This window comes from Apis mellifera, linkage group LG12 (genome assembly GCF_003254395.2).
Source record: "Apis mellifera strain DH4 linkage group LG12, Amel_HAv3.1, whole genome shotgun sequence".
NCBI classification, from domain to species: domain Eukaryota; kingdom Metazoa; phylum Arthropoda; class Insecta; order Hymenoptera; family Apidae; genus Apis; species Apis mellifera.
The window spans coordinates 6,012,582-6,032,936 of NC_037649.1; the positions used below are offsets into that span (position 1 = coordinate 6,012,582).

Consider the following 20,355-nt stretch of genomic DNA (forward strand, 5'->3'; position numbering starts at 1 on the left):
TCCAAAAATTGGAAAATACTTTATAATGGATGCTATGTTTTAATTGTTTTCCACTATACTTTCCACGCGATCGTTGATCGAACGCACTCGTGTAATAGGATAAAACGCGATGGAAAAGAGAAACGAGACGATTTCTCTTCGTATTTCACCTCTTTCCCTTTCTCTTTCTCCCTTCTCTTCTTCCATTTCGGCTGGAAAAGCGGTGCGAACGAGTAATACAGGATGAAGAAAACGAGATAAAACCCCATGAAACGAGAAGACGATGGAAGAAAGCCATCCGCGAATCCGACATCTCCTTGCTTTGGCTTTACATCCCTCTCTCTCTCTCTCTCTCTCTCTTTCTGTCTGGTCGAATCCCGCTTTCACGTCGGAAGTCTTCTTAACGAGAGTAAAGAAGAAAAAGAGGTAGGACGGGGAATATCCTTCGGGGACCTAATAGCTTTTTACGCCTTATTACTCATCATTACGCCTGGCAAGAAAACGATCGATAAAAAAAAGAAGTACGCTTGTCCGATACGATCGGCCGATTATCAATGGTGTAATGGAACATTGAGTTTCTTTAGAGGTTGAGAATTTTTTTTTCTTTTTTTCTTTCTTTTTTCTTTTTTTTCTTTTTTTTTAAATTGGCAAAAAGACGAAAAATAAATCGATCACGAATTTTTCCACCCGAGGAAATTAAAATTAAATGTCGGCTTTATATGCCTGAACTCTTTTTTAAAAAAAAGATACCTTTATCTTTCTCTCAATTTAAATTTAAAATTATGGAGTGGCAACGAGTATATATACTCGTAAATTATTCCGAATCGTTTGAAATCGATGAATAAAATTCAAAAGTTCGAATCGAATTGCACGTGTCTTAAGCGACAAAGAGTGAAAAAGAAAAATTCCATACACTTATTGGACAATCGATGTGATGTTTTAATAAGATTATTTATTTCGAGAAAAGAACCACTTGGTTTAACTCGAAGTTAAAAGCGGAAGTGCATTGGAGAGGATCGAAAATAATCCAAACCAGAGAGTAACAGAGAGTGGAAATAATTCAGCGAAAGGGATTTTAGCTGTAGGATTTTTTCCGAAGAAAACACTTCGCTTCATTGCGAATACACGTCGAAACACAACAAATTGAAATTACCGAGGCTCTTGATTCATTGCTGTTGGAAACGGTACGCGGTATAAATTGAGCGCGAGAGAACCACGAAGATTTCAATGCTTTGGAAATTCCGTATATATCGCTGAATATCATAAACTGGGATTCCTGGACAATAATATTTGCCTAAGTCTAACTAAGCTTCCATAATCTCTTAACCATTCTATGGTTGATTTCAGGAGTTGTGAAACAATTTATAGATACAACAAACGGAGAAATATACACGTATACCTTTTCATCACCTTATGCATTCGAATCCGCCAACAATTGTTAAACAATACATCCCAAATGTAATAAACGATGTTTACAATTCAAATATCGCTAATCTGGATACACGCGGGCTTGTTTCTGCCTCGCAAATATAAATCCTTTGCACAATTTTACATTTTAAAGCTATTTCTGTCCTATAATAAAAATGTTATCCCTTTGTATTTTCACCGTTACCATCACCGTATTTATCAGACGGTGATAAAAATATTCTGTGAAAATTAAAACATCGTATTTATTCCATATCGCGTCTACACACGATGTGTGCAAATATTTTCGTTTGTGATAAACTTGTCGTCAAGCAAAGAGTCGATAAAAAATTGCATTACCGGTTTCGTGTCATTGTTGCTAAGTAATTTTCCTCCAATTTAAAAAAAAAGAAAAAAAATGAAAGGAAATTAAAAAAAGAAGAAAGAAATAGAGGCTACGAGGGAAGGGAAAAAAATGAACCGATTTGAAGAATCACTCGAATCGGTGGAACGATGAAAATCTCGATTCTCGAGTGGGGTAAATCGATCGCGCGCGTCTCTGCGAAACGTCGAATTCCTAATGGGGGTATGAATTCTACTCCGCTCCGTTTCTTATCATCGGAGGAGAGGAAAAAAGAAAAAAGTCAAGTTTCCTGAATATTTGGCGGAATTCCGAGCGAAAGAGACAAAAGAAGAAAACTGCCCGTGAGAAAAAAGGAAAGAAAGAAAGAAAGAAAGAAAGAAAGAAAGAGAGAGGGAAGTCTGTTGCATCTCTAACCGAGCGTAAACTGGAAAATATTTACAGACTGGAAAATAAAATATCTGGAAGGGAAGAAAAAAAACTTTATTCGACCATTATATCCTCATTGCGCAATCGTGCAAAGTTAAAAGTTAAAAAAAAATGTAAGACTTTATTATGAAATATTGTAAAAGTGAAAAATAAATCGTGTAAAATCATTTAGAATTTAATTTAATACTCGTTTTCATCATTTATAACGTGTTTTAAGATTTCGGTAAGGATTTCGAGTTAATTTATAATTAAATCTTTTAAGCCTTGTTGAAATAATTCGTGCATTAATTATGGGAAAATGGGAGTTAGCTTTCGAATTCTATTATTTACCATCGAAACTCAGTCTTGACTCGAATAGTTCAAGCGGATCCGCTTATGACTATGCCAATAACGATGAACGTGCAGTAATTATTAATTTAATTAGAAGGATCGTTAATTACACGAACTTTAAGCTGCTCTTTCAACAACTCTCTTCAGGGACATAATTTACAGAAAAAAAAAATCAAATCAATCTGATTTTTTTATCACGTGTAAATAAATATAAATCATTTTTAATCGTGCTTCTATCTGTAGAATTAATTTATCGATTAAAAAATGAAAAAAGTTAACGAAAATATTATAAGAAACGATTGCATCGTAAGTTTTAATTTTAAAATAGATTCGTTCAAAAATCTCCACTTCAAATTCCAATCTTGCATCCGTAAAAAAATTAAAAATTTCTACACCCATCGCGAAATTGCGATACACTCGACAAACTCTTTGTAAGAAACTAAATAAAGATTGAAGAAAACCTAAAGCAAAGTAAACGTACAAATATAATTAATGTAACATTTAAAGATCGAATGCTTAAATGATACACATGAAAAATGAACACGTGAAATGATATAAAATATAGATAAAAATAAAAATATAAATAATAATGTAAAAATCTGAATAATTTAAAAAAAATAATAATTTCCATGTAAATTCTTTCAAAAAAAAAAAAAAAAAGAAAAAATATCGTGGAATATTTGACCAAAATTTTTAAATAAAATATTTCTATAATCGGATAGCACGGTAGCAAAAAATAAAATAAATTTATCGCAAAGACCGTACGAGAATGAAATTCTAATCGATCTATACACAAAATGGAAAACTAATTTCGAAGGGATTTTATTTAATCCATCTTATGTAACATGAAATATTTGCAATACACGGGATTACACCCATTGAAATCTTGATAAAAATGTACACAAACTCGTGTTTGAAGCAAAACAGGACACAACAGAAAATTATCCGGTATACGTGACGTTCTATGATATTTTTCAAATTGAACCTTTGCCGATAAAATTATCCCCATCGTTAATTCCGTAATAATAAACATATTATAATACCAATTTTTCTAAGCTAATAGTAAAATGACCCACCCTCGACATTGTCGAAATGATAAAAATCGGAATGAAAAGACACACGGTGTAAGAATACGTTCATTCCCGTCGGTACATCCTCCTCACCATTAACCATAGCCAGGTTTTACCCTCAACCCTTTTCAACCACGGTTCAACCTCTTCCTTTTACCTTGAAGAGTGATAGCTTTCGAAACGTTACATTATACACTAGGAACTCCTTTCGCTTGTACATCAGTTCATCTTTGTCTCCTTTAGCTGTCGGATAAAGAGAGAACGATGATGGGGGGAGGGAAGGGGAAGGGGAAGGAAGTCGAAGAAGGAAAAGAAAAGAGGGGAAAGAAAATAAACGACGGGGGCAAAGAGAAGTTTCAGGATGAAAGGGTAAGGGAAAAAAGATCAAAAAAAAAAGGAAGAAGGAGAGGATAGGAAAAAGGAGAAAAAGCAGAAAAAACACGAGCAGGGAACCGGAGTATACCTAATATATTATCTATATGCGACGAGCTTTATGAGCTTCAACCCTCTTACGTCCCAGCCTTCCCAGACGTGTTTCGTCGTCTCCTTAAAAGTAAACTATAATCTAACCACTCGTTCTCGCGGTATTAGAATCTTCCTTTCCTGGTAGAAATCGTGCTCTGGATTTCTTACGCGAGGATTTTAATATTCCGAGATATCACCAAACTCGTCACATTGATATAAATTTCGACATTTCGCGTTAAAAGGGACTGCAACTTACGTTTAAACTTTAATAATTCGTCGAATCTTAATTTGGTTACAAAATTTCCAAATTGAACTGACTCTGGAATGCGCGTGTCTTAGTAGAAGAACGACGTGCCATTTCCTTTGTTTGACGCTTTGAAGAATAAAGTTGAATAAAAGATGAAAAGTGCGCATTGAAGAATATAGAGACACTACTAAGTATAACCTTACCAAATTATACATAACTTTCTGCATAAAGTGAATAAAGGAAGTAGCAATCCTTGGAAACTACTATACAGTGGAATAACTCTGCCTTCGTAATAAAAGCGAGGATAGTTTCTTAGATCTTTTGGTGTTGGAAATCGACAAACAAAAAAAGTCACGATTTCCTTTCATCATAAATCAGCTAAAATATACCTTTATGATAACTCGTTCAAAAAAAGAAAAAAAAGAATATTCATATTTCATATTTCACCTCACCAATACCAGAGATTTACACGATACGTTTCAAAATTTCGAGCCGAAAAATTTTTTTCAATTCTATATACTTCTGATTGCAAGTATGTTTGATGATAAGCACACCTGGTCAAATTCAATTATACGATTCCCGAGGGCAAGTAATCCAATTTGCACGTCATCAAGTCACACGGTGAAACTAGTTCGAAGAGCGAGGCATACAACCGACCACATGTATCAAATATTGAAGTTCCTAGATTGGCCCCAACTGCCCTTAGGGATACCAAATATCTGACAGATTCTGAAAACTCTTGTCAAATTGCGGTTTGTAATTAACAATAATCTGCATTCGAACGGGCGATAAGATTCGAAATCAATAAAACGATATTAAATTTTTCAAGGAAATGTGCAATTTTACGATTTACCTCCTTTTATCCTCCTCCTTGAGCCTATCTTCATTTAACGTTAACTTTAGGGAATACCTAATGGAATATAAATCAGGTTTCTAAAGATTCTGAACGGTAAACTCCCTCGCTGAACCTGGTGCTTCGCCATTACAGCAGATGATACGATATTTGCGAGACTTTGCTCGATATGTACATACATAGTTGCACGATTCCATCTGGCAGAAATAACCAATCAAACCAACGTTCCTTTCAGAGAACTTCTTACAGCAGATACATATATGCGTATTTTCAACCGAATATCTGTATAAGTAACTTCACTCCCAGACGAAAAGCCAGACATCTGGCATACGTCCCGTACAATTCTAGGACATCCCAAGAATTTGAAGATCGTTTTCATTGAGAAATATCATCATCGGTGGAGCGAGAGATTTTCAAACATTATGAATATTTGAATATTTTCATCATCGAGTAACTCTTATCGTTAGTTCGATGATTATCAAACCGTATACATCATATATCTGTGCAATGTACATTCCATTGTAAACTTTGTTAACGATAAATGTGTATTTTCATTGTTCCTAGACGTGAATGATATTTTAATTATTTATGCAAAAGAGCTCGGACGACGAGCGAATTTTTGTTTGCACAAATAATTACGCCATATATTTCTTGATTAACACATTAATTGATCAACGTTATCGTTATCGTTATTGTTTTTTCATAGTTATTTGCAAGGATGACAACTCGATTTCCGAATAAATATTATTAATGTCGATTAATCTTATCGAATCTAAATTTTTCCCCCGATTCGTTATTTATATGCAAATTAAATTTCAAAGTTAATTCAAAATCATAGGATAAGGGTTACATTATGCACGAGGATAGTAAACGGACATTAAAATTTAGAACATAGAATCGACACAACACAATTGAAGGTAGAAAAGTAATCACGGGATTCGTAAAATTTGAAATTCATTTCATAAAAACCGCTATCTTGCAAACGCGATTCAATCCCGTGGAAAAAACAGGAATTTCGATCGGATAAATAAATTAAAACTATTTATTACATTCGATGCATTCGAAAGTATTTTAATTCGCGTTTTAATTCGATCCCTCTCTCTGTCGATCATGCAATTTATAAACTTAATTGTATATAATGAACATATAATGCATATATTATTTTCCGTTTAATGAAATTGCACGAGGGATTGTATTTTGGCAAAAATTCAATTTCCCATTCTACCGGTAAAAAGCAAATTTCCATGCTAAAATCGATACGATCTCGTTGGAACGACAAGTAAAAGCAATTAGTCGTTGATTAGAGCAGTTTGGCACGATTAGATCTTTCCGTTTCTCTCCTAAAGATACAAAAAAAATTACGCACATAAATACATATAAATAGAATTCGAACGAATAACAAATGACTTTCTTTCTTTTTTTTTTTTTTTTTTGGAAAAATTTTATCTTCCTCTTCTTGATTCGACGATATATCGTTCATCCATAATTCGCGCCTATACGATAAACGTAAAAGAGACCGTCTTAAACACACAAAGTTGTTTAACTCGTTTAAGAAGTATACTCGACATGGGAGAAAAACTCGATTGAAATATTACACGCAGATGCAGACAGTTCCCAAATCGCTGATAGCGTGAAATCTTCCCGGTGACGGATCGTGTCACTGTTCCTGAGATTCTAAGCTTCAAATATTTGCAAGATTCGAGAACTATTGAGAAAACAGGAAACTATAAATCAATCGGATGACAGGATACTTCGCAGGAGTGATGAGAGCCAGCACAGTCTTTAGAAACGGTCTCTATCTCGCGCACGTTGCACCGATATGAAACTGAAGGTGATAGAAACTTTTGTTCGCGTGTGGCCCCAGTGGGCTACCTGCCTGACAGGTTAGTAATCCTCTTCCGTGTACCTTGCATTACGATCACATTCGTTTCGCGATAACTATATCTCGAAATAAAATTGCGCAATCGTTTCCCCGCGTTAATACGTAATCATCGATGACATCGCAACGTCAATTGAGGATTTTATCATAGTGACCCTATTGTCTATCAGTGTGGGATTGAAGATCGGTTGGACGTCCCCTTATCTGGCCCAACTGACCAAAGAGGACTCGCCACTGCATGTAACAGATGACGAGGCGACGTGGATAGTTTCTCTGCTTCCGTTCGGCCGATTATTCGGCGCCATGGTTGGCTACCTCGCTATGGAATATTACGGCAGCAAAAGATCCCTGTTAATCTCTGGTGTGCCTATCATGATCAGCTGGATTTGTATAATATTCGCCAACTCGGCTGTCTGGCTCTACGTATCCAGACTTTGCGCAGGTAAAAAATCTTCCTCCTTCCTCTTTTCCTTTCCCTTTCCTTCCAGCCAGTCATCATCTCTACAATTTTTTTCGCCAGGCACGTGCTTCGGCATGTTCTACGGTTGCTTCGCCATGTACATGGGCGAGGTGGCGGCCCCTGAAATTCGCGGCGCCCTGGTGAGCACGATAATAAATGGTCTTCCGTTCGGGACGTTGATCGGGAGCGTGATGGGCAGCCAAGTGTCCATGATGTGTTTCGGGCTTGTAAGTCTGCTCTTGTCCATCTGCTTCATGGTGATCTTCCCCCTGTTGCCCCAATCGCCGCACCACTACGTGCGTAACAATAATTCGATCGAGGCGAGGAAAACAATTCAATGGTACCATCGGAAATCGAACGTGAACGAGGAACTGGAGGTGATCGAGAACTTTGTGCGCTCCTCCGGATCGATGAACTTCCGCCACAAATTAAAACAGATCACGGAGAAGACGAATAGACGCTCCTTGATCTTGATCATCTTTCTATACATCTTCATGCAATTGAGCGGGGTGAACACCGTCACCTACTACATGGAAATTATCATCAGAAAGGCGAACGTGACGATACTGGAACCGGCCACTATTGTGATTATCGTCAATGGAATCGGTACTTACACAACGTTCGATCAAAAAAACATACTTTTATATATACGTCAGATTTCCTTTTCCGTTGTTAAGCTTCGAGAAAGATTAACATTCTAGTTTATTTTCCATCGATATTAGGAAAACTATGGAATATATTCTTCTTATATTCTTTAACTTTGGACAAAGGACATTTCGATCGTTGACAGAATATGACGCGACGTTTCAGGTATAGCGGCCGGCTGGATCAGCGTGTATCTGATCGATCGATACGGGAGAAGGGTTCTCATGGCGGTGTCATGCGGCTGCGTAATCATCGGAATGGTGCTACTGGGATTACACTTTATGTTATTGGAACAGAATTTCGACTCAAAAAATCTGGAATGGTTGTCGATCCTGGCCATGATATTTTACGCGATGATATCTATCGGTCTGGTACCAGTCCCAAGCACTATACTCAGCGAGTTTTTCCCGGATGATTTAAAAAGTATCGCTGGATTCGCCATAAGCATCACATCCGCGTTATTCGCGTTCGTCTCGAGCGCAACCTATCAGCCGATGATCGATCTCACAAGCGAAAAATATGTTTACTGGATGTACGCGATAGTCATGATTGTGTGCATGATTTATTCGTTCACGGAAATACCGGAAACCAAAGGGAAAACTTTGCAGGTAATTTTTTAATTAATTTAATTGCGACTAGTTTCATTATCATCTCATTCGTGATAAAGATAGTTAAAATGAAAAAAGCTTTCTGGAGAATGATTATAAAAAGAATTGATATTAAAATATTATCAAGTGATTGGAGTTAAACGTATAAAGTAATCGTGGAATCTTTGCTAATCCAATATTAGAACATTTCTAATTAGTTTTCGTGAAAACGTGGATAATGACAGATTGATAGAAATATGTTCTATTTCCTCATACAATAGTCGATCAATCAATCGTCTGATTTTCCCTCGAGACACGATGATACTAAATGATCCATACAATGTCCACAGGAAATACAAGAGATGCTGCAGGAGAGGCAGAAGGGAAAGAAAAGTTCAAAAGAGAAAGAGATAACAAAAGCAGCTCGATAGCAAATTGTCTATAAATTTTGTATGAATAAAATGTCATATAAATAATTAATGATCTCAATAAATGCTATTAATTATTCTCGTAAAATGATTATACTTGTACATTATATATAACGGAAAACGATTAAGAAATATTATTTCACTATTGTCGATTTGTATAATACGTTTGAAAAAACCAGACATTTTAATGTTGCAATTATCTTATCTTATCAGGATAAAAGACGTGTCAAAAAACAATGTTTACCATATATTCGCTACTAAATTTCATCTAAAACTAGCATAAAGAAGAATTAACGAGTATCTATAATTAAAAATATAAAATTATACATAAATATTAAAAAAAAATTACTATACGTTATAGAGACTGTTTTAAATTCAAATTTACATCGATTCCAAAATATATTTAGAACTCTGAAAATATTATTTCAAACTACTATTTAAACTATTGGATAAAATTAAAATTAATATTAAAATTGCAACAGTTATGCAACTGTTTTATCCTTTTTCTCCAAAAAAAAGAATAAAAATTGAATCATTTTTGTGATCTAACGCTTCGTTTAAGAATAAAATAATTCGATTAAACAACTTTCCTTCGGGATCGCAAGTGTATCGAACAAATAATGTCATTACCGATAAGATTGGTAAACACATTTCCGTTATTCGTAACAGACATTTATATCCCCACTTTACAAAGAAACATCAGTATCAGTATATAAAACAGAAAGATTTATATTTTTATTTTGTCGAATCAAATACTCCCGTCTCTCGTTTCTCCGCGTATGAAATATGGAAGAAAACATAACACGAACTATTTCCTTAAGAAAAGCCTCAAATTACATCATCTCCCGAATTATCAGATTTGTTATTTCGATTTCTATTAGCATTTAAAAAAAAAAAAAAATTTTGCGTCACGATGCGATTTCAAAGATGAATCGCATAAAAAAATCATTGTAAAACATAAATTGACAAACAAAACTATTCGGTTTAAAAACCTGCATGTTAACTTAAGGATAAAAACTGACTTGGAGAATTGTTCTGTAGAAATTTCTATTATATCATGATACGCTCTTCTTTATCTTATCTACATTCACAAATATACTTTAACTATTTCCAAAGGTATATAATTTTGATGCAAACATTATGCCTATCATACACTTTGTCTCCTCGGAACATTCACCATGACCATGGCAATAGATGGAAAATTAGCAAGCAAAAGAATACTTTGGCCCCAATGGATAGCCGGATTTGGAGGTAAATTAATATCATTAAAGATCTCGAATCTATCCAACGATACGAGAGAAAACGACGAATTCGTTTGCTTTAGTTTTGTTATTAGGAACCGAGGTCGGATTGATGGGAGGTTGGTCCTCTCCGTACATCAGCGAATTAATATCTCCGAATTCTTCGTTCACAATTACCATGTCAGAATTATCTTGGGTCGTATCGCTGTTCAATCTCGGCAGATTGACGGGCTGTGTCAAAGGCGCTCTGTGCAGCGGCTATTTTGGCAGTGAAAAGACGATTCTGATCTCCAGTATACCTATCACGTTGAGCTGGCTCTTCATCATCCTGGCTAACAGAGTGGAATGGATATACATCGCGAGATTCCTTGGTGGCCTAAGCCTGGGGATGGTTTACTCCTGCTATTCCTTATATCTGGGCGAGATAGCGGATCCTAATATAAGAGGAGCATTGGTCGCAATGGGTACCACCGGATTACCGATCGGAAACCTCCTAATGAGCATCATGGGAGCGTATTTGCCGATGTACACATCGGCATTGATAGCTCTAATTTCCTGCATCGTGATGATAATCATTTTCGTCTGGTTGCCAGAATCGCCTTACCACTTGATAAAGAAAAACTTAGACGAGAAAGCGAAACACTCGATCCAATGGTATCACAGGGATTGCGACGTGGAGCACGAGTTCAAGGAGATGAGGATATTCGTCGAGAATCTCAACAGACAATCGTTGTCGGACACTTTGAAGGAGCTCAAGATTCTTCATTACAGAAAGTCGATAATCATAGTCTCGATCCTCATCGTGTACAGTCAATTGTCCGGGATAAACAGTATTCTGTTTTACATGGAGTCGATTTTGACCACGGCGAAGGTCAGTGTTATAGAGCCCGCGCAAGTGGTGATAATAGTGATGGCAGGTGGTGTTGTTGCGTCGTGTTTATCGATATTCCTGCTGGACAGATTCGGGAGGAAATTTCTCATGATCGCTTCCTGCAGCGCGATCCTCCTGTCTTACAGTATCTTGACACTCGAGTTCCATTTGCTGGATTTCGATTTCGATTCGGAAAAAGTGGAAGGATTGGCGATCATCGGAATGATATTATTTTACATATCGGTGTTCATGGGCATCATTCTCGTCCCATCGACGATGATGGGTGAAATTTTCCCCCCGCACCTCAAGTGCATCGCTGCATGCATCGTCAGTATCTCGGGCTCTACAATCGCTTTCCTCTCCACCCTTACTTATTTAACGCTGCTCGATTTTATGACCGAGAAATACCTGTTTTTATTCTACGGTTTGCTCGTGGCCTCGTGCATACCGTTCACCCTATTCCTTGTGCCCGAGACGAAGGGACTATCCTTGCAAGAGATTCAGAACAAGTTGATAGGGAAGGACGAAAACGACAAAGCGTCACGTGAGTCCACGTGCATCGACAAGGATAAATTTTCTCAAGAACGAAGTTTCGGACCGTACGTGATCTCGCGCGATGATTAATGATATATCACGTCTCGTATTTATTGTGCGATTAACTTAACTTGTATTTACCGTTGATTTTGTAAATACCGTTCAAGTGTGTAACGTTTTTTCTTAAGTAAACGATAATATAGACTGTGATATTAATATATCGATGGAAGCGGATTGTTGGAAACTTTTCTATCTCTGTAACAGTGAAATATATTTTCGCGTAGACGGTGGTAGATGAAACTCGATTTCTTCGAAGAATCGTCTCTCGATCCAACGGTTATTTTCGTTTCGGGCCGATGAAAGAAGAACATCGAGAAGAATTTTCTTGGTAAATCCGAGAAACGCGACGATCGAAGGGGCAGGAGATAGAATAGATAGATAATAGAGGGAAAAGGTCGCGACGCCTGTTGTTCTTTTGCCTTTCCATTCTTTTCCTTTAACCGAGAAACGATGTAGCTATTTCTCTTTGGGGCGGACATACGACCGGCGTAACGTCGACGATGGAACTCGGCCAGTTTCATATTTTACAAGACGATATTTCAGCCGCGCTGGCTACGCCAACAACGTTAAAGATGCCGCGATCCCATGGTGCCGCTGTTGAAAATTGGACGCGGACCTTATCTCGCTCGGGTCATTGCACGATGACTTTCCTTGATCACCTTATAAAACCGGGCCGGCATCGATACGAGTTTACGATGCGATTTTTCATTTATTATTAACACATACAAGCATGAAATTTCCACGATACTAAAAAATATACCGTGAGCAAGACGTTTCATCTTCACATGTAAACAATCGGATCGACTGTATAAGATAAAGATTCTTTTTAATAAAAAAAGAATAGAAATAGCAAAGGAATCGAGTGAAGCTGAACGTTTAAAAAAAAAGAAAATGATTTATCGTTAACGGGATAACGATACAGGTTAGGTGTAACGTTATTCCACGTTATATATTTCCGTGACGACGAACCGAACGTCAACGCGGCGAATTAATTACTTAAATGTCACTGTTATTTCATAATAAATGTTTCACGTATCGTGCACACATCCGCCCTCCCCCCCTCTGTACGGTTATCATTTTAAATTCATTACCGTGCAACCCAATTGCGTTCGGAGGATTGCGTGAACCAATAACTCTTTGCTCCATCCACGCCAGGATAATGGTCGCATGGATCCAATGACATTCGCCAATATTGTTAACTTATTACATCTCGCGCGATTCGAATTCGCGATAAAATTCAATATCGAGAAAAATTCTCTTTGGAATAAACATGTGTGTATATATATATAGAGAGAGGAAATATTGTAAATTTATATATCCGCGTGCAATAGAGGGAAGATGCTTTCAACTATTGCTATTGTTTGACGACTTCATGAAATATTCATAAATATTCATTGTTTCCTTGGATCGCTATTGTTCGCGATTTATTTCTTCTTTTCGGTGTTGTGAAACGATTGTTACAATTTAACGATCGTACATAATGAAAAATGAAAACACGTACGATTAACGATTCGTGAATGGAGCAATTTCTGTGGAATATATAATTCTATTAGGAAGAATGGATACGTTTAAGAGGAAATAAGATATCGATGGGATTTGATATTTCAGAATTGTATCTGGTGCATAAAAGATTAAGCTCGATGAATTTGGTGAACTTCGTTTACGTATTGAAACAAGCTCCGTATTAATATCATTTTCATTGTTAGGGAACGTCTCGAGTATGTAATCGCTGAACCCAAACGTTAACTCGATCATTCTTCTATGTGTAAATCGTCTCTATGTTCGTTTCGGAACTTCTAATCGGTTTAAAACTATCTGCAACTAGACCGAGTCAATTATCCTTATCAACTCTCTGTCCTCGATCTCTTTATCGCGGTATCGATATAACGCGAAATTTGAAATTGTTTTGATGGATATTTTTAATCCTATTTATATATATATATATTTTATGAAAATATGAAGATTCATCAAATTGAAAAAAAAAGTTTTAATACCAAGTTGTTGCGATCGTATTCTCAATATAAGAATTTTCTCGTATTTATTAGTTTTATTAAAAATTTGACTCGATAAAATCAATACATATCGTCCAATGAAAAGCAAAGTTAAAATTATTATAATTAATTGATTTGATTAACTTGATTGATCACCGTTAATAATTCGTTTTCGTGATTATCATATCAATTGTAATTTCTTAAATCAGTGACAAATTATTTGACGCGATCTTTTCAAAAATTCTATTAATGTTATACCAGCAATTTTTTGACGTTACGTTAAATTTTAAATCCGTATAAAAATTTAACGTTGAAATACAATACATAATTTGCTTCATTGCAACGATATTCAAATTGTCAATTCATCCAGCTTCAAATTTTAAAAACAACGAATAAAATTCGAAATTGGTCATTTCATACTCAATAGTTTAATAATTCTTCTGCATTCTAACCTGTATAATTTAACCTGTCGATAACACGCACGTACAAAAAATACTTATCTTGAAAAATCAAACAATGGATCGAGAATCGTTGCCCGAGTCTAGCAAAGTTCGCCGGAACACGAAGATCGAGGCGCAAAGAAAAATCATGCATACGAGCTGCAATAATGGAATGCCTCCAACTTTCAGTCAATAAAGAAGTTCCGAAAACAATTTTGCAATGCAATAACCCTTCGCGCCGCGGCAATCGACAAAGTTTCCCTCGAAGCCTTGCCTCTTTCACGTTCACGGACCCGGACGATCTTAAAATTCAACCAACTTCCAAGAGGATCGTTTTTCCACTTACAAACAGAGATTTCCCCGCCCTCCCTGTTTCTCCCCTCCAACCATTCGGAGAATGGTTGAGATTGATCGATCGTAAAGATCAAAAGATCAGCTCATTGCACGATGCTGCGCATTGCTGCGTTATTGTCTCTCGTTGCGTCAATGCACTCGTTTCCTGCATAAGATTTATCCTTCGAGAGAGGAGGATGCAAAACGGGATGGAAAGAAACAACCATTTCATCCAAGAGAAATCGAATTTCGGCTCGAAGTAATCCCACACCTCGAGTTTCGCCTGTACAATCCATTTTTCCATAGACGAGCGGAGATAGAGTTCGCCAAATAAAATTTGACGGCCAATCAGATGTGTTTAATGTAGAATATAGAAAGATGGAGTATTTCGGCTACTAAAATAAATACTTTTTTAAGGGAATTAATTTTCTTTAGATTCGAAAAGGCACTATACGAGATATTCTACGTATATACATTTCAATGTTCCTTAAGTAAATTATAACATATTCTACTTTTTCCAAATTTGTCGATATTCTCCGATGCATAAACGTCTGCAACTTTTACCACAAAGTGAAGTTACGTTTCATCGAAAAAACTTTCCGCGAGGGACAATGGTAATTCAGGGAGAAAGGAGCAGCAATCTTGCTGCTCCTCGACGAACAAAAATTCGTTAAGATATCTTTTTACCAAACAAAAGAAAGAAAGAAAGAAGAAAAAAAAGAAAAAAGAGGAGAGGAATTGGAGCGAATCTGCAAAACGTTCCAAAGTGCAAAAGTTCGATGCACCAGTAGCATCGACCGGACAAAATGTAGGCTAGTAGTATGTCACGAAAACGCCGGAATTGGTTGGTCGCCAAGTCGCGGATAGTCAATGGAACGAAGATAGGAAGGGAGGAACGAACCACTAGGTCTGTAACCTAAATTCTCGCGCGCAGACTTTCCAGCGATCGCTTTGAAACAGGCTGTACCGCTTCCGGTGGATCAATGATACTCGTGGTTAACTGTACACAATGTTGCATTGCTGTTGAGACCGATTCTCGAACCATATTCTCGATCGTTCTCGAATTTGGAAACAATCGAGAGGGAAAAAAGAGAGAAAAGAATCATAATTTGTTCCGAAAGCACGCGTTCTAATGAACGATGGATCTGACAAAACCCGAACGAATTAATCCGAATAACGCGATCGAGCAAGCGTCAATTTCTCGTTGCCCATACCATGAAAAATTCAAATAGCTTTTGTTCGTGACGATAAAGGATACGGGAACGAAAACCACTGTCAATCGTACGGACCTTATATCCCAGAGATTTATTCGTTCGAACCGATGGTAAATGGTTTACTTTGCGTCGACGAGCGAGAGAATGTCTAGGTTTTGTTTCTTTTTTCTTTTTTTTTTTTTCCATTCTTAATGCAGTCTTTATTCTCTCGATTTTGATAATAAACTTGTAATTTTGATTTAATTTTCTATTGTAAAAAATATAAACTTATAAAACGATATAACTCGATAACGAAACGATGATGATTCTTATTTGTATTTAACGCGATATTCTTGGATCGTTTAACAATCGTTCGATATTTTTTGGTGACGAATAGTAAGGAAGGAGAAACGAAGAGCTTGTAAAAAAAAAGAGATAAGAAGAGAGCGCAGATGCAGGGAACCTGTATCATCTGAATATTTATACGAATGAAATGGAGTTAGAAAAAGCAAATAGAAACGAGGACTCGCAAGGGATTTCTTGCCAGACCTACCAGTATTCTCGCGTCTGTGTCTTCCTTCAAGTATATCGACATCACTTTCCAGTCTTTATTTTCTCTCGCGTCTTTCTGACCCAGTTTTCTCTCTCCGTTGTTTCCGTAAATTATTTCATTCGCATAAATTAAGAAAGAATATTTTGCACCAGCCTAGCAACTTCACTTGGCGACATTTCAACCATTTGAAGAAATGAATTATTCTATCCTTTTTGTGAAACATTATCAAATGATATTAATCGATTCGTAATTATTTCTATTCTCGATAATAATTTATTTTCCAAGCATTGTTTTAAGAACGATTGATACAATTGCACTTCTTTGTACGATTAATAAATCTTCCTTGTGTGATGACATCTGATCCATCGATAATTCTATCTAAATTTATAATAATTTCCAAGCATAATTAAATGAAGAGGAAAAAAAAGAAACATTTGGCATGTTAGTCACGGCACGTCTAGCCTATGTGCTCCGTATCGTACATACATATATGATTACTCTAGCGAAAAGTGATCGAAGAAACACACGTTACGATACCTGTGAGAATATTCCTTTTGCTATCGTAACTTTTCTTCTTCGCTCGCCTTTCGGGCCTGCTCTTCGCCTCTTTCGTGAAAAATGAAATATGTCCGAACCTCTAGAGATTCCCGCCCGGAACTCGATATTGAGAGCTAGCTCAAAGAGGCGAATTTTAAACAAAGAAAATTCACTAAACTTGCTTAACTATCTTTCGAACGCGTTGAACGCCCGTGTCGACTGTTTCTCATACAAAACATTACGCTGCGTGATCGATGGAATCGATGGTACTCTGATGGAATTTTTCAATATTCCATCAGAAAAGCACACACACGTGAATCGAGACACGCGTCAAAAATTTAGATAAAAAGTAGTTCGTATTTTTCTTCCTTCCCCTCCCTTTTTTTTTTTTTCTTTTCATTTATGACTGCGAGTATACAAAATATCGGTTAAAAATTCTATCTCGTAGAAACATTGTTGTTTCTCGAGTAACACGCAAGCAAATATTGTTGTATAATCTATTAATTTGAAAAAAAAAATAGAAAAAAATCTGTACGTCTGCGAGAAATAAGTCAATTGTTACGAATAATTACGAAGCATCGTACGTTTAAATACCATCTATTTAATCATCAATAACGATTGATTACAGAGGGAGTACGTGCGTACTACAAACCTATACAGATTGAATATTAATGGAGTATGTACTACGATCGTGGCCCATGAATATGCATAAACACCTATGTACAATTCTGCTTAGTACCCATCTAAATATCCTGCCTCTCCTTCTGTCAATTATCGCGGTGATTTCCATTTTATTTATACCGATTTCGAACCGCAACGACAACACGTTTAAACAGAATTTCGAAACTGATCGAAACTGGTGTATCAAACGTATAGGCAACAGTATTAAAAAAAAAAGCAGGCAGGACGCGTGTCAGGTAAACCTCTAACCCGTTAAGCGTGTCCCAGACCGATATACCTAGCGGGAATAATTACGTCACATTTGTAATTGCATGGTGAAAATGGAGGGAAACAAATATATCGGTCCCGGTTAAAGAGATCATTAAACGAACAATAACTTTTCGAGTGATACGGTTTCGAGGAACGAAGACAATCACGGATAGCGATAAAGGTTTTCCGGATTTGCAACTCGATATTCAACCTAGACAAATATTTTCCATCCCTTGCTTCCAACGGAAGAACAATCACGTTCCTGTTTCATATCGTTTCGTGAATAGGCTGATTATTCGATTTCGTCTCGTTCTTTCTTTTTTTTTCGAATCTTTTTTCCTCGGAAATGTTTTTAGAAATTCAATCTTCATGGAACAAATATCATCATCTCCGGATGCCAAAGGTACCAAGAGTTGGATCGATGCCATTTTTGTAATTCTTCGACTTTATAGATCAAAGGTAGATAGAGCAATGTTTCTACGGTGATTATTCACTTTGTTTTTAAATTGAAATTAATTCGAAAAATTAAATTTTGAAAGTAGCTATATATACATATGTATTGAAATTACTATCTGACGATCTTTCAAAGGAACCTGATTTATTACAACATTGTCTTGGAGGAATGTGGATGGGAGGAACATTTTCGCTATTTAAAATCGAGTTTGGGGAGGAAGAGAGGGCCGGTGCCAAAGTCGTGAGTACGACTTGCGAAATAAGCTTGGCAACTCATCGCCAATGTAACTCGAAAATGACACGAGCTTCGCGAAAACAACATGACCAGACTGATACGGAGGGGAAAAGGTTCGGGGTCTTTACCGGGCTCTGAACCGATGAAAGCACCGTCGTTCTCCGGTGGATGGAGCCTGAAGAGACTCCACGGTTCGCCACTTGCACCTCGAGTGCTTTGCTTGTCTCTAGAACTCTCGAGCACTCGTTTAACAGACTGTAATTCTACGGCAATACAATGTCTTTAGACCCGTTTGCGGACAGTGTTGCTCGCTACGAGGGAAACAATACCCTAAAAGGTAGCAACGTTTTCAAGTAGGAATTTTCATTCGATGGAATTCTTCTTTCTCGCTTTGCAATTACATGGAAGAAGAGGAGGAAGGAAGGGGAAAAAAAAGGGAGAATTTCTCAAGATGAAATTTCAATCTTCGTTAAAATAATCGTGTGAACAATGATGGAGTATCACGTCAAAGATTCAAAATGGGAATTGTATCGAATAGAATATGCTTTGCTTCCTCGGTTGAAATTGAAAAATTTTTAATATTTGAAATTGTTTAGTCTTTGTTAAAATAATGATTTCACGTGCTATTATTATTATTCGTTGGGCGAGCAACGACGTCAAATTGGGTAAATAGGATAGGTATTTCAAAGAGAAGTTTCAATAGGGCTGCGAATATTCGTATTTCAACTGTGTCTGCGGATTGCAGAAACACGTTTAACTTTCGCCCCGGCTACGAAATCACTCGAAGCCCTTGGGCCAAGGGTCTGCTCAACTCTATTCACGAAGTGCGGATAGTTCGTGTTCAGATTTCGAAAAGGGAACATATAGGCACCCGACATGATACTGCTGTCTTCTCGTCTTACGGTTTCGCATCATCTTTTGATTACCAAATTTATAACCGAACCGCGCCCCTGTTCGCAATTTCTATTTATATGTAATTGCCACTTCGCTTGTTTCTGAAAAAAAGAGAAAAGAAATTCGAGTTGATCTAAAAATAAAAAAAAAAAAAAACAAAAAGATAAAAGATTCTATCGATCGAGAAATTGTTAGAAAAAATTTTCGATAATCTCGTTCGATGTGCGCTTACAGATACTTTCGTTCGCTAACTTTCTTTTGAAAACTTTTTCCAGCATCACGCTTTAACATCGAGGCAGCTTCTAAACTTTGAAAATTCCTCTCCCTCGATATTTATCGAAGATCGTAGATCCTTATGATCCTCGCGTTAAAAGATAGCAATAATTATCAATGATTCAATTTATAAAAAGAGTTAAGACCGTAATTACTGTTCAAAAAGTGCTACGCTATAAATTAACTTCGATGAGAATTTTTATCGAGAGATCGAACGAGAAGAAACACTCGGCCTTAAATTTCGCAAGTTTTTAAAACGTTTAATTGAATTTCATGAAGAATCTCGTGGATCGTTTTTCAATCTCGAGCCTTTGGTGAGGGGTCTTAAAGCAGGGTAGGCACGAGCTACAGACAGCATTGCACCGATTACGATTTATTAGGTACGTCTGTCGACAACAACCGTTTGATTACGCCGACCAATAACAAAAGAGGTATTGAACGAACCGCACACGTTTCACGCTTCAAGCGAAAAAGTACCGTACATCACGAAAATTAATGAGAGAGAAAATAGACATGGATCTATGAATTAGATCGCAATGACATATATGATATTTATAAAGGCTAAATAGTTTTCTTCGAATAAAGAATGCTTTTTAAATTGAAATAAAAATAAAGAATTATTTCCACGATCGAATCATATATTCTATCATCAATCGATTAACTTGTATAATTGCATGTAT

At 36.6% G+C, this 20,355-nt stretch overlaps 1 protein-coding gene across 1 annotated transcript; it reads left to right on the forward strand.

Annotated features, from left to right (window-relative positions):
• Positions 1-6,640: 6,640 nt before the first annotated feature.
• Positions 6,641-14,484, forward strand: LOC102655631 (facilitated trehalose transporter Tret1-like). Its single transcript, XM_026444448.1, has 7 exons — positions 6,641-7,021; positions 7,169-7,459; positions 7,538-8,083; positions 8,288-8,730; positions 9,060-9,139; positions 10,270-10,388; positions 10,462-14,484. Exons 1-7 carry the CDS (start codon positions 6,958-6,960, stop codon positions 11,871-11,873), a joined length of 2,955 nt encoding a protein of 984 aa, XP_026300233.1. The 5' UTR covers positions 6,641-6,957; the 3' UTR covers positions 11,874-14,484.
• Positions 14,485-20,355: the final 5,871 nt, after the last annotated feature.

Bases quoted from the DNA above. Each gene is read 5' to 3' on its own strand.
- LOC102655631 (XM_026444448.1), top strand. From the start codon at position 6,958: ATGAAACTGAAGGTGATAGAAACTTTTGTTCGCGTGTGGCCCCAGTGG. The intron at 8,731-9,059 runs GTAATTTTTTAA...CAATGTCCACAG, and splicing joins CCAAAGGGAAAACTTTGCAG to GAAATACAAGAGATGCTGCA. The intron at 10,389-10,461 runs GTAAATTAATAT...CGTTTGCTTTAG, and splicing joins ATGGATAGCCGGATTTGGAG to TTTTGTTATTAGGAACCGAG.